The sequence below is a fragment of the Opisthocomus hoazin genome, chromosome 9 (genome assembly GCF_030867145.1).
Source record: "Opisthocomus hoazin isolate bOpiHoa1 chromosome 9, bOpiHoa1.hap1, whole genome shotgun sequence".
NCBI lineage: Eukaryota > Metazoa > Chordata > Aves > Opisthocomiformes > Opisthocomidae > Opisthocomus > Opisthocomus hoazin.
Window position 1 is genome coordinate 21,918,569 of NC_134422.1, and position 15,720 is coordinate 21,934,288.

Below are 15,720 nucleotides of genomic sequence, written 5' to 3' on the forward strand. Positions count from 1 at the left end.
TACAAGTTTACTCCAATATATACACTTGAAATCTGCAAATATATTACTCTTCTTGCAAAGGACCAAAAAGTTTAGAATTTGAGTCAACAAATATGGAAAGTGACCAGTTGGATTAGGTTTCAATAAACATAACTTTCACAATGATGGAAATTTTATAGGTGTCATGGTTCAACCTGGCAGCCAGCAACTACGCACTAGACAGCCACTTGTTCACCCCTCCCCTTCCCCCCTCAGCAGGATGGGGAGGAGAAATGGACAAAAGAGGAAACTCGTGAGTTGAGATAAAGACTGTTTAATTAGACAACAAAGGAAATACTACTACTGCTCCTACTAATGAATATGCAAAGCAAACTATACACAATACAATTTTCTCACCACCCAATGACCGATTTGCAGCCAGTCCCCAGGCAGCAACTGCAGAACCTGGAACTCGCGAATTTTGCCAAACTCCTGAAAAAGACTAAACTCCTGGAAAAGTCTGAAATCTCCAACAAGAGAGGATTCGAACTCATGGAAAAGAGAATTAAAACAAAGGAATTAAGAGGATTCCTGCCTCCCGGCCAACCCCCATTTATAAACTGAGCATGATGTCTAGGGTATGGAATATTTCCATTGGCCAGCTGGGCTATCTGTCTGGCTGTGTTCCCTCCCAGCTCCTGCACACCTGCTCATTAGCCGAATATAAGAAATTGGAAAAAGTCCTTGATTTCTTAGCAACAACTAAAACCATCAACATTCTGGTACTAAATCCAAAACACAGCAGCTACTGGGAGGAAAATTAACTCTATCCCAGCCGAAACCAGTACAATAGGGTAATATGATTTTATAAATGACCTCATATAGTTCTGGAGACTACCAAATTTGTAGAAGAATTATTACATACACATTTCATGCTTATTCCACGTAGAATTTTTAAGTTAACTACATACCTGTCCAGCACTGACTTAAACCAATTTTGTTCTTTAAACAGCGATCCAAGAGTATGACCAAGATTTTTTAAAGCATTTACATTATTACTTTGTGTAATTACTGTTAGCAACTAAGATGCTGAAATAATAAGTATTTTAGATTAAAAACAAAAAAAGAAACAAGTTTTAATTCATATCCAATAGTTACTAAAAACATACACATTGTCTTTCAAAGCACAGCATACTCGAGTTTTTTTTTCCTGTTAGCTATATTGGCTCAAGTACACAGCAGCTAGTATTCACAATGAGAATGGAAAAAAAAAAAGCGTTAATTACTCTATGCACAGGTCCCCCTGCCCACAGTCTGCCCCATATCCTGCCATCTGTATGTACTAAGCTTTTGCCAGGGACCATGTCTGCTAGGCTCTGTAAAGGTATCAATTGCCTGAAGACAGCTGTGGGGTGGTCATTAACACCGCTGACAGGTCTTTTTCCTTTCTCTTGGCAAGCATTGATTTCTTGAGGGGGTATGAGATTAAAGTGACCCTGTTACCCCCCTGCGGGGCTATTTCTATGACAGATCCCAGACCACCCAACCCATGGTGAGCAGTGTCTGCTGGATCTGCTGCTCAGCAAGAACATGGAGACATCCTCCATTGGACTTGGCCATCAGAGGACACCACTAGAGCTCTTCCTGGGCAACTCAAAAATCTGACAAAAACCACATAGTTGGAATGGGGCTCTTCTCTGAACTCTAGAAAAACTTCTCAGGTCAAGACAACATAAGCATTTCATTTCATCTACATGGTGATAAGCTGATATCGATCTAAGTCATAAAGCAACATATGATCTAGATGTCTAAAACACATCGCCTCATTGCTAAAGTAGTTCCTCCTTAATTTTACCAACCATTACTTGTTAACTGTATAAACGTCAGACAATAAAACCACAAAGACTAAAACAAGTACATAAAAAGGTTATTTTTATTCTTTTGGGTTGTTAGCAATGTAGTTATTTTTGGTAAAACAACTTCCTGCATGCAGTTCATCAGTACACTATGAGCCAATAGTTTCTATAAAAGCAGGAGCCCATCTACATTCTAGTTCTTTTGTAAGAAATGCAAGGTATTCCACTGTCCATTGCACAAGTTCACTATTCATTCTCATGAAGAAAGATTTTGAATAGCAAATTATATTTAAAGCACTTATATCGCAGTATGAATCAACCAGAAAAGCAGGCAGTGTGAGACCAACACCAGGGGAAAAGCAATGTTTCTGATTACCCTGAAAATTGACAGACAGGATTATAATTTCAAAAGAAACCCTTCTAACTTGTTTCACATACAAAGACCTACCTACTGATCAGAAAAAGAACTGTATGTCCCTTTCTTTTAAAATTATTCCTTATTAAAATATGTTTAATACAATCAGCAGAAACTTGCAATTACCAATTCACATTGTATCTTAGGTTTCCCAACAGTAAAGCATTATAGACAGCAATAAAAATTACTAACAACATGAAGATATGTGTAGCTTTTTATAATAAGTATAAAATGTTATAAAATAAAACTATTTTCAAAATAACAAGAATAGATCAATAGATATGTATTATAAAAGTTTTTTTCTAGCCCCACATTTTAAGCAATATATTTGTCCTGTGTAGTCTGGTTATTTACTGCATATTTACTGACTACAAAACTCAAACAAAATAATATCTATAATAGCAGCAAACTATTGCTTACTGGTATGAGGAATGATGGTCTTGTCGAACAGTTTTTTTCTTTTTACCACTCATATGTCGTCCCATCTTAGCCTTTAATAGCTGTAGGATAATAGCAGCAAGCATGCATCAGTTAAAGCTTCCCAGTTATTTGGAGTATTACAGAATATATCATATTATTTATTGAAATAAGCTACGCTTACTAGGGTACATACGTGACACACTAAATACAGTACTTAGGTCATTGTTTCCTTGTTTGAACAGGTACCACTGCGTAAAACAATTGATTAAACAACAGAGGATATTTTACTTACATATATAGTGTCAGCCTTGACGATGAAGAAGTCATCTCAACCACAATGCAGGACAAAGCTGATTTAAGTATATCTTTTTGGTCATCTCAGCTTTCTATGGAAGATTGCATCACATACAGTGGATACCTGACTAAAGTGCCATAGGGGGTCAAAACCACCTCTGATGTACATATTTTGTGTCTCTGGCATGACCCATCCTTTCAAAGTATGGAAATTTAAGTCTGAGGTATACATTAAGATAGTACCTTTGTCCCAAAAGGTTCTTTGCTATCAATTTATACATGTAGCTTTGCTTATTGTCCTAAGTCAGATATATTCACGTGAAATAAGAAGTGTATAAACAGACTTTGGAATGAAGTCATAATTTGGCATTCGTAGCTTTTCTGTGAAAAGAAATATTTAATTCTCTCAGAAACTACGAGATATCTTGGACTTTGAAAGCAACTATGGGGTTTTTTTTTCAGTTTTACATTTTTCAAAACAGAAGTTTTGTATGTAGCATGATTTATTTAAATCACTGTATCTGAAATGGACAGTATAATAAACTAAGAACTACTAAAAAGTATTAAACATAAGTATATTAAAACCAAGAGACTAAACTAGCAACCCCTTTTCTGTGAAAACTATTCCCCTGCTTTGTTTTCTGATAAATTCTCTTCTCTATATTCTGGGTTTTTTGTCATTTGCTGTTGATTTTATCTAGATCCTGAGGTTAAATAATCTGGAATCTTGGTTTTCTGCTTCTAGAAGTGGTTTGAAGAGAACTATGTTCACTTTATGATGCCGCAATTATGTATTCCTGACATTTGTGTTCCTCTGCAAGAGTATTTAGTTTTTTTTCTTAGCACAGTACAATTACAAATAGCAGTATGTGAATTAAAGCAAATGGGATCACCAAAAAAATTAACACACAGAGAACATACATAGGAGATGAAATGTACACAGGATATAGGGTTCCTATAGTCCAAGTAGAAATTTTGTGTCTCCTCTCCATTAGTGCCAGCTGATAATAAAAACTATTCTTATGCAAGATTGTTTCCCTGTTACAGAATGAGAGTTTGCTAGTGAAGGGTCTCGGTACAGGCACTGACTGCAGCAGTGGGTAAATATGTAAAAACTTGTAATCTTGGCATAATCCTCCAATAAGAGTGCTACTGATAAAAATGTCATCTTCTCGGGCTTGTGAACATTCATCATGGACAACCTCTTTGTCTTTCACTTTTTATTTCCTTTTCTGTCTTTCCCCTTGTCTTCTTTTTCTGATTTGTCATCTTCATATTTTTCTTTTTCTGTTTTTGTTACACTGTCATAAGAAGGTGGAGATGTGGTGGGTGCAGGCATATCCATTTTCTCTGGAGGTGATTTTTCACTTAGTTTGTCAATAATCATATCTTTTTTGATAAGCAGATCAACCCCTTCTTTCCGATACATAAACGAAAGCTTCTTTATTGACTGTCTTAAAAGATAATGTCTATAAGCACGCTGAATGATAGTAGCAGACACTTCCTCCTGTTTTCTTTTTAATGTGGTTGTAATTGGTTCATAAGAAGCTTTAGATGGATTGGCTGCCATAAACCGATCTTCCATCTGTATTCTGAGGGCATCCATTTCATCACTCTCCCCCAAAACACGCTTTGTGAAAGCAAACAAGATGTCAAGGCAGTGAATTCTGTCACCGCTTACCATGGGCAGATCCATTGCAATAAGCTGAATTGTGTTTGGTTTTGGTATATTAAGAGGAGGATCCAGAGAAGCTGCAAAATCAGACAATTTGCTATATTCTATGAATTGTGTTGCATCAGGATCATATTTTTCCCAAACCTCATAGAACATCTCAAAGTCATCCTCGCTCAAGGGTTCAGCGCTTTCTTCAGTAGCAACACCAAAGTTCTCCAAAATGACAGCAATGTACATGTTCACCACTACCAGAAATGATATGATAATGTAGCTGACAAAGAAAAAAATCCCAACGGAAGGGTTGCCACAGTCGCCTTTAATGGAGCTCCCTGGGTGAGTTTTGTTAGGGTCACAGTCTGGCTCCCCACTGTTAAGGATTGGGTCTAGCAAACCATCCCAGCCAGCAGATGTGGTAATTTGAAACAGGCAAATCATGCTGTTGCCAAACGTTTCAAAGTTGAACATGTCATCTATACCAGCTTCCCTCTTAACATAGGCAAAGTTGGACATGCCAAATATCGCATAGATAAACATGACCAGGAACAGCAGCAGGCCGATGTTGAACAAAGCCGGAAGGGACATCATCAAAGCAAAAAGCAGAGTGCGGATTCCCTTAGCGCCTTTAATGAGACGCAGGATTCGACCGATTCTGGCAAGTCGTACAACTCTGAACAAAGTCGGGGATACAAAGTACTTTTCAATCACTTTAGATAGAAACATACCTAAGAAACATAAAAATAAAATTAGACGGGTAACATTTCACTACAGATTACATTTTAGACAACAAAGCATGAACAAAGAACAATTCTACCTGTGGAAATTATAATTGGAGATCAATTTAATCTGCTATGGGTAATTTTAGCTTTTTTCCCAGCACTCAGAACAAAAAAAAAAAAGAGTATTAAAATTCATTTAGAATTATTAAGAGTTACTACTTTAAAGTATGCTTTTCATTTCCTAAATCAGCAGAAATTAAAATTAAGTATTTCCTCTAATCTGCAAAATTTGACAGATATTAAGCTATTAATACTTCTTACTATATGTCACTTATAATCTAAGAATTTCTTACCTACTATTGAAAGAATAACAACCACAAAATCAAAAATATTCCAGCCAATGGTGAAGTAATAATAACGGAGTGAGAACAGTTTGAAGACACATTCTCCAGTGAAAAGGACAACAAAGACCAAGTTAATCCAGTACAAAATATTTTGCATCAGTTCACCCTGGTCATCTGTTTCTATCATCATGGTGACCATGTTAAGACAGATGAGAACCATAATGGTGATGTCAAATGCTTGCTTGGTTACAATGTCAAACACCAGACCTTGCAATTTGTTCTGAGGGGAGAAAAAAAGAAAAGGTGGTAGTATCTTCTATATAATGAACATCCTTTTCCTCCCTCCCATTTCCTTCCTCCCCCAAAATATACAACCAAGGAAAAGGCTGAAAAATCTAAAAAAAGCACTGTTCAGTAACTTCTTTATTTGCCAGCTCTAAGTTTTTCCACCAAAACCCAATAGGCTTCTATTTCTTCAGTTTCTTTGATTCCCTAATTCCTCAGGGATAACAAATATGAGAGATTTTTCCTGAGGAAGAGAAATAGGTACATGTTTCAATTCAGAATGAAGGGCTAACCTGAATTAGGCCTAAACCATCTTACAGTTAAGGGAGAATCTTGTTGATAATTAATGTATTCCTGCAAATTTCTTCCCAAATGTAGATGATGCAAGAATGGCACGCATTCTTACCGCTGGTCTAGGTATAGGTTTTTGTGGTTTCTTGGATCCAAGCTTCTTCATTGCATTGTAGTATTTCTTTTGTTCTTCTGTCATGAAAATGTCTTGGCCTCCAAGGTAAATTAATAAAAATAGAACTGATTATAGCCAAGCCTTCAAATCCATTAATTCACAGCATTGCAGAACATGGTTTTTCTGAACCATGTATTTATTGTTATACATAGTTACCAAAACCAAAATCTAGTAATTATATCAAAGGTTATTAAAATATCTGACAAGTCTTGATGGAAAAATAAAACAATTAAAGGAACAGGGAAAAACCCCAGAACTGCTATCTATTTGTTATTTAAAAAAAAAAAATACATGCCTGATGAATTCAATTTAAATATGTAAAATAAAACCTTGCATACATTCCATAGATACTTATACATCTAACATCAGAAACTCCACACTGTAAATCTATCAACCAGAAATAAAAAAAGCTTCAAAAGTTGAAAGATGCACTAAGAGCTACTATGCCTTCAGGGAAACCATATGAGGAAAAAGAAATTACTGATGTTACTTTTCAGGATGCTTGTTTTATCATTTGAGTACAGGTACCTCAGTTCAGATATTTTTTTGCCACAATAATACTTCCACAGTGTATATAAGGCTTGATCATTCCCCTACATTGTACAAAGATCATTAGAAGCATGGGCTTACTCAGGGGTTTCTTGCCTGAATAACACGAAAGCAGTCTGAGTGAAAGGATATCTAGGCTGTTCTGTGTAATACACATATGGAAACACTTGTCAAAAATACAATTTATGTTGAGAAGTAACTTTTTTTTTTCTTTCACGCATTTGTTTGCAAGTACATTCCAGGTATGCATGACGCCAAAGCAGTGGCATTTGGAAACCAATTTCAGGGTCACAGGTGATTCTGTGACTTTGCCAAATGTAGTGTCAATCTTATTAAGTAATGATGAATCTGGATGAAGACGTATTTGAGTCTTTCAGCTGTGACTACATACAGACATAAAGATTTAGAAGTCAAAAGAGATCTTTTTTGGCATGATCTCTTCATAAGCCAAATATTCAAGTAAATTTCAGTTCTTAGAGAGTAAGGGTTTTGGAAGATTTTACCCAGTGGGAAATTAAAAAAAAGCTATCAAGGAATGGCATTGCACTGGAGATTTCTTCCGCTGCCTCACTGATGTAATGGCTATCAAAGGTGAACAAGTCATCACTGTTTCAGTGTGCTGTCCATAAGGAGAATAGCAGTCTCAAGATGAGATACACCTTATATGCCTTTGAGGACTGTAATGGTTAGAAATCTGACAGCTAGCGGAACATTTTTTTCCCCACAGGAACTAATGCAATTGAAGTAGGATGCACAGAGGAACCAAAGAAATGCATGCAGTTTAACTACACAGGGACAGTATACTGCAACATGACGTCTTTCCAATTCATATCACAACAACACTGCCTGAAATGGAGATATCTCAGTGATGTCATGGCAGAACAAAGACAAGAAAAATACTGCTGGGTAGCCATGCACTGCATAATCTGCACACTTCTGTGAGCGCCAGTGCATCTATAAATTCAAAAGACAGGCAACTAATGCTTGTTAATTTGCTACATGAAACTGAAGAATAGCATGTAGACAGAATTGCCCCCAGCCTAATTGCTGTCCTTTGTGACACCTGCAGTATTTGACTTTCTTGGTGACAGTTACAACAGCTACAAATGTACAAGCGGTGTACACCACACTGCCAGAAAAAGTCTTTCAGCAGGAACCCTTCTCTGCCTTCTGAGTCATAATGACTACAGTAGACAGTGTCTGCCAAGTGAGCTTAATAGAATTTATAATCACCTCATTACTGAGTAAGGCCACCTTGTTACATACAGACCTCCAAAAGTGCCAATAGCATGTATATAACATTAGTTTTTCTCTCCAAGGATAAGAAACTGAACCACTTTCTTCTTAAGTACTGGAGGTCCCTAACATTTATTCCAAGAGAGATGCAAACATCTTGGATGATGATGTCATCAGGTTTGCAACCACAAACTTCTCCTTTCTATTATGCAGGTCTGCAGATAAAAGACTCAAAGGATCCGAAGCAGCAACATATGAAGCTGCATACTCCAATCTCAAGTGGAAAGATTTACTGGAAGTTTCCACTGCAGTAAGTCTAGCAATAACTTTTTCTTGCACAATGAATCAACCTTGACAAACCACCTAGAATTACAAATTAAGAATTATGTACTGCCTTACTATTACTTAGCTCACTTTTAAAAAAAATCAATACTCCAGTATGATTCTGCTCCAAATGTGTACAGAAAAATAAGACTACTGTAGATCTTAGACACCATTTATAGCTAAATAGCAAGCAGAATTTAATTTGCCATCATAGCCTGCATTTTAATTTATTTAAATGCTCCTGGAGTTCTTGACACAATCCTGTGTTCATTTGAGTAATAGAAAAAATTGCAGTTGGAAAGAAAAGCTACACATTTTCAAACATCAACAGTTATCTTTCTCTTGCAAATTCACGACTAACTCATGAGATAGTTTCCCAACCCTCTCTAATCTTACAATACAGAGCAGTAGTTCCAGCATTCAGCTTGTCTGTATTAGTCTCTTTATAATTGAGAAGGCCTTCACAGTACTGCTATACCTTATCTGTTTATCAGCTTTGATATTTGTAGTTTTGCATATTCTATTCTTCCCTGTCATCTATTTGCTTGCATTGTCACCCGCATTTCCACACAGCTTTGTAACAGCACTGTAAGGGTAAGCAAAAACAAGACATAACTTTCTGATGTGCAACATATTGTTGGGCTGTACAGGGATGTGGAAAACACTCAGATACTCAGTGTTAAGTTTAAATTACTTCAAATGCCTTAAAAAGCAAAGACTATTATTTCATTATTTTGATTAGAATAAAGGGAAATCTTAATAGCCGCTTTTATTCTTTTTCTTTCTATTACTATGAGAAATTTCAGACACTCATATCTATCCTTGCATACATTTGCTGAATGTTCAATAATGATGAAATATTGTAAAAATGAAACATGTGATACTTATCTTCTTTTTTTGTTGGTTGAAGTTATCTATGATGACACCAATGAATAAGTTTAGGGTGAAAAACGATCCAAAGATGATGAAGGCAACAAAGTAAATATACATGTACAGGTTATCCTCATACTTGGGCTGTTTCTCTATCTATGTAACATAGAAAAACAGTATTACATCACAAATAACAGTTGAGACAAATTACAGAATACCGATCAGAAACAGAAGTTGCATCCAACTGGACAGCAAATCCTTGCCAGAGAGGAAAACCATCTCTTCTTCAGCATACCCTATGCTTGCGTTATCTTTGAACTTGAAAATCTATTTAATACAGGTGTCTGTAATTGCACACAGAGATCTGCCATTCCTCCCCTTTCTGTCTGCCAGTTCCTCTCCAATGACATTTGACGTTTCATGTAAATCCTACCAAATTTCCCAGAAGTGTGCAAATCTCAAAGCAATTCAGTTCCTATAGACTTTATGCAAATCAGGAGCTGGACAGAGAAGGGATACAAACAAATACCAGCATTAACAGAAAAACAGGCAAAATTCAGTCATTTTAGTTTTTGAGATTGCCAGAGCCTGCAGCTCTGGATTAGCTATTGCAAGTGACGTCACTTGATTAGCTGGGTTATTTTTGGAGACAGAGCAAAAACTTGCTTCCTAACCTGTAGGATCTCAGTGACATAAATTATTAGGAAAACAGATTTCATTAGTTTTGTTATTTACAGATGACTTATTAAATTAGTAATACTTTATGTAGATCTAGTGCTATATTTTTTTTTACTTATTAAAATTAAATGCATTTAACTACTTTATAGTGCATAGATTTACCTAGAAAATTTATGAAGGTTTTACATTGTTATTCTTTATATTTTACTTTATTTCAGTTACCATTCAAGAGGAATTACATCAATCTCATATTTGTTTTGACTCAGTAAATTTTATATTGCACTCACTTCTCTAGAATCAACCGCAGCGTACATGATCACCATCCATCCTTTAAATGTTGCCTAAAAACAAACTTTGTTAATACTTTCTATCAACACTCCAATTTTGTAAACATTCTAAATAAAACACTGTCTTCTGCAATGTATTTGCATCCACAAAAATAAAGAGGAATATTAAAAGTCTGATAAGACACGAGTGAAGCATTCACAGGAAGTAATTTACAGTGGAATACTTCTCCCTAATACTTAAACACTGAATAAATTACAATCTTCATGCAAATTCATATAAACTCTATGTGGGATGACTTACAATCAATATGTGAGCATAACAGAACGACTGCAATTTATAACAAGGCTCTCAGTTCTAACTTTCTGACTACCAACAACTGGAGGAGGACTCAAAATATCAGCCACCATGCATTGGCATTTTTCAGACAGAATGTGCAAATAGTCTTAGAAGAAACTCCAGAACCTCAGTAGTTCCAAGAAATCTTCAGATAATTATAGAAACATAGAATGCTTTGGCTTTTAATGGACCTTTAGAGATCATCTAGTCCAACCCCTCTGCCAGGTGCAGGGGCATCTTTCACTACATCACACACTTCCAGTGATGTGGCATCCACAACTCCTTTGGGCAACCTGTTCCAGTGTCTCACTACCTTATCATTAAAAAAAAAAAAAAAAAAATCTTACTTATAACCACAAAATCTACCCTCTTTCAGTTTAAAACTGTTGCCCCTTGTCCTGTCACTACAGGCCTTGGGAAAAATTTTCTATCCATCCTTCTTATAAGCCCCCTTTATATATTGAAAGGCCACAGTAATGTCCCCATGGAGCCTTCTCTTCCCCAGGCTGAACGACCCCAGCTCTCTCAGCCTTTCTTCACTGGACACGTATTCCAGATCTCTGATCTTTTTTTTGGCCCTCCTCTGGACCCACTCTAAGAGGTTCATGTCTTTCTTGTACTGGTGGGGTCACATGAGAGTGGAGTGGAGGGGGAGAACCATCTCCCTCGATCTGTGGCCACACTTCTTGTTATGCAGCCCAAGATATGATTGGCTTTCTGGGCTGTAAGTGCACATTGCTGGCTCGTGTCCAATTTTTGTCCACCAGTATCCCCAAGTCTTTCTCTGCAGTGCTGCTCTCAATCCATTCATGCTCCAGTCTGTACTAATTCTGGGGATTGCCCTGACCCATGTGCAGGACCTTGCACGTGGCCTTGCTGAACTTCATGAGGTTCACATGGGCCCACTCCTCAACCATGCCAAGGTTCCTCAGGGTGACATCCCATCCCTCTAAGCATATCAACTGCACCGCTCAGCTTGGTGACATCTGCAAAACTACTGAGGGTGCACTCAATCCCACTATCTATGTCACTGATGAAGCTATTAAATAGTATTGGTCCCAGTGCAGCCCCTTGAGAGACACCACTTGTTATTGGTTTCCACTCGGACATTAAGCCGCGGACTGTAAGTCTTTGCACGCAGTCATCCAGCCAATTCATTATCCATCTAGTGGGCCTTCCACCAAACCTACTCCTGTGAGCTAAGATATTAAGTAAAAACAAGGTATGAATGGTATGTTTACTGTAAAGGCTACATCACTGAACCATTCTATGGAAGATGTTATAAAAGCTAAAAGCACTGCTGCCCTCTACACGAGTAATTTATGCAATTGGCTAGTGCTATTTAGCAATGACTACTGTTACTCCCTGGATCAATCAGATGGTAGCTTGCTAGCACAATACTAAAGTACTACATACTACCAGTTGAAGGTTTTTGAAGACAGAATAATTACCAAATGCTTAGGAGCACAAATCTTTTCCCAGCAGCAGTTTGCCAAGCAAACTCGATTAGGAATATACGTTTCTGTCCTATTTGCTCCAATTTACAGATGTTGCCTCTAAAAAAGGCTTACGCTTAGAAATTTAGCACTAGTAAATGCTGCAACCAATCATCTAGAGTTTAAAAACAAGCTAAAAACTATCTCCAAAAAACTCACTTGACAATAAATAGACAATGACTGGAGTGGGACTACTAAGAATAATAAAAAGGAAAAGAAGAGAAAAGAAAAAGTTAATTTAAAAACATTTTCTAGATCAACTCTCTTCTTGTTTGAAGATCAGATGAGCCCTAGAATGTACCTATTTGACTACCATGGTAAAAATCTAAGTCAACATGCCTTAACACATCAAGCCAATAAAATAAAATCAATCCTAGCTGCATTTTTTTTTTAACTAGATACTATATTTCCATAGAACTTGAAAAGGTACTAGTGGTTGCGTGCAAAGGAAGTTTATACCCATCTGGTAGATATACCTCCAGTTCCAAAATGGCCACAGAATCTATCAGATTTTTACCATAAGTAATATTAATTAGGTTCATAGAACACAATTATAAAATCAAATCCCATATCCCTTCATACATCGTAAAATAACACTGAAAATTATAGAACTAAATGTTACGGCTACAAAAGTTAAAGCTGGAAAATTAATTTATCAAAATTTATACACTTACTACTTGAAGCAGAGAAAGATAACCAGCTCCAACATTATCAAAGTTTACTTTCACATTTTTCCACCGAACATCGTCAGCAGTCTTTGCAAGAATTTTACACGCAGTTATGTTATAGACTTCCTCTGGTGGGAAGGGCTCACCAGTTGTGGTGTTAACACAGTGGTAGAACTTGCCAGCAAACAGATTTACTCCCATGATGCTGAAAATTAGCCAGAATGTAAGACAAACCAGAAGTACATTCATAATGGATGGGATTGCTCCAGTAAGAGCATTCACAACCACCTAGTAAATAAACACAGAAAAAAAAACATTTTAAAACAATATGTAGCGCACTAAAAAGATTACTTTTTCTTCCAAATTTAGCAAAAGATTTAATGTAAAACATTAAAATACATTGAAGTAATGCCAATAGAAAAGGAATAACACATGTAATGCAATCAAAGATGCTACTGTTGGCCTTGAAAACAGACATACAGTTCAGTGTTCCTCCATGATTTTATAATTACTCATATTTTTATGGATTTGTTTTACTCACTGTTTCTTTCTTTCTTACCCTCATGCCTTCAAAGCGTGATAAAGCTCTCAGAGGTCTCAAAGCTCTCAATGTTCGGAGAGATTTAATTGCACTGAGTTCTGAGAAACCAAGGGCATTAGCTACTAAGCTAATCAAGGAGACCTAGAGGAAACAAAACAAAAGGAAAGAACGTTGTTTTTTTTTTTTTAATAGCCTCACAACACAAATGTGATGCCTCAAGGAAGAGAACTTTTTTGATCCAGGCATCAGAACAAAGTTCATAAGGACCCTAAGCTTCTAGCAAGAACAACTGAAAAAGAACAAAAAATTTTAAAAATGAATAGAACATTGCATGTAGATTTCAGAACAGTTTAAACAATAAGAGACCTTAATCTCTGTATTTTTCATCACAGACAAAGCGCTAGTTAGAAGAATGCACATCATACCTGTGAAAGTGAAAAGCAATTTGGGTAACAAGAATTTCAAGAAGAACTCATCTTCCCAATAAACTCAGTCAAAGCCTGAAATGTACTGAAAACCTACTCCCATTCTACATGACATTTTACAACACTAAACAGTACTCTACTACAGATGCATTATTACAGTCACGACAAAATGTGAGCCAGCAGCATTTGTTTCTGCTAATTTGCACTTAGAATAATTCAGGTAATAGTAGATATATGAATAACTAGTAATTCATATTGCCTGCAGATGGTGATAGACTTGGAAGTGGTACATACTCAGTCAGACAAGACCCTGATACACGTGACTCCTAAGTGTACAACCAACACAAAGAAATATCAATGTCAATATAATTACCTAAAAGCAATGCACTCATGCACAGAACAGTAGACAGCACTTTCCTGGGAAGTGGAGTTATGACAGAGTTAATAATTTAATTGTGACCTATGGCTTGTTGTCTCTTCAGGCTACTGCAATCTGGATATTTAAAAATCATAATATCAAATGCCAGAAGAAAACCTATGTTTACCTCCATTTGGCACAGAGCACTGTTTCCAGTGCTTGAAGTTCAAAACTGAAGTTAAAAGTTCTAAGTCCAAGAATGATCAAGACACTGGCAGATACATTATCTGCCTTAGAGTACTAGAATGGCTTGAACAATGGCAGATTATAAAATACACAGACAACAAGGAGAAATTGGGTAATATTTTTTTTGTCTTTCAAATGCAGTATCCAATGTACTAATTAAATCAGGGGTGATTTTAAAATATCAAGACGCAATGTTTTTTGTAAATCACACAAACTAGATATAACCAAATTAACTCATGGAATGCAACAACTGTGTAATATATGAAATATAAGTCAGTGATCACTACAATGCCTTATCATGGATGACTATATACCCGTATCCATGAAATAACTCATCTAAAACTTTAGATAATTTGGCTGCTGAAGTAATTATAATTGGGACGTAGTTCAAGAGAAGAAAATTTCATTAAAAAAAAGGAAAAAATAAAAGTAGGAGACAGAAGAACAACACAGTCACTAAGTGGAATGACCTTTGTGTATGCCACCAATCTGATTTCCTATACAAACTCAATTATAATACTAATTTTCAGAAGACTGTGTGTTCTTTAATTCAAACGCTAGACAAACTTTTAGCATAGAAAGCATTAATTGATATGAATCCATCAAGACCCTAAGATCATTATGACTTATAATTCTAGAGAAGATATAGACAAAATATATTTCTAGTATTCCTGTCAAATAACCATATATTCTTAGATAATGCAGTTAATACGTTTGCTTATTTGCATTGCAAGAAACCCTCTTCCTGAAAGATTATCACATGTCTACTTAACGATGCTGTAATTTTATCTTTCTTTGGAAACTAAAATACAATTTAGCATATTGCTTTTTCTCCTTTCATTTTTTGGAGGGGAGAAAGGAGAGGAAGGGTAGTGCATCTCATCACATGGTGCTGATGGCAATTAAACTTAATTATTCTGGTACCATTTGTGGATCTATGTGCACGTGCACGCAAGCATCCCCCCCCCCCTCCAAATCATTTCATCCTCTTCCTTATGTATTATCATGGTTTGGACAACTCCCGACACCAGCTCTGAACTTTCTTCCACATACAAAAGTGCTAACTGTAATATCTCTGTGATGTAAAACTAGAAAATAGTATTATATACTTCCATCAATGCAGTAAATTCAAAAGGTGTATTGTAACAAAAAAAAGGGAAAAATGTAAAAAACACACTGTAACGATACATGTGAGACAGAACCCATCCTCGGCTTCATTTCAACTTTCTGTCATTGTAACTACCAAAGAGGGCATTTGCAGAAAAACACACTGCTA

At 36.3% G+C, this 15,720-nt stretch overlaps 1 protein-coding gene and 1 long non-coding RNA gene across 2 annotated transcripts in view; one reads left to right on the top strand and one right to left on the bottom strand.

Moving 5' to 3' along the window:
• LOC142362459 (uncharacterized) overlaps nucleotides 1–15,720 on the top strand; it is a 69,637-nt gene that overhangs the window by 33,094 nt on the left and 20,823 nt on the right. The window contains exon 2 of the long non-coding RNA XR_012765089.1: nucleotides 8,428–8,524. This is a non-coding gene — a long non-coding RNA (uncharacterized LOC142362459). The remainder of the gene's footprint in view (nucleotides 1–8,427; nucleotides 8,525–15,720) is intronic.
• LOC104328993 (sodium channel protein type 3 subunit alpha-like) overlaps nucleotides 4,006–15,720 on the bottom strand; it is an 80,744-nt gene continuing 69,029 nt past the window's right edge. The window contains exons 21-27 of the mRNA XM_075431097.1: nucleotides 13,434–13,556; nucleotides 12,881–13,162; nucleotides 10,374–10,427; nucleotides 9,427–9,564; nucleotides 6,370–6,474; nucleotides 5,688–5,958; nucleotides 4,006–5,340 (exon numbers count right to left, since the gene is read on the bottom strand). Of these exons, the coding sequence (XP_075287212.1) occupies nucleotides 4,157–5,340; nucleotides 5,688–5,958; nucleotides 6,370–6,474; nucleotides 9,427–9,564; nucleotides 10,374–10,427; nucleotides 12,881–13,162; nucleotides 13,434–13,556 (2,157 nt within the window). The 3' untranslated portion in view covers nucleotides 4,006–4,156. The remainder of the gene's footprint in view (nucleotides 5,341–5,687; nucleotides 5,959–6,369; nucleotides 6,475–9,426; nucleotides 9,565–10,373; nucleotides 10,428–12,880; nucleotides 13,163–13,433; nucleotides 13,557–15,720) is intronic.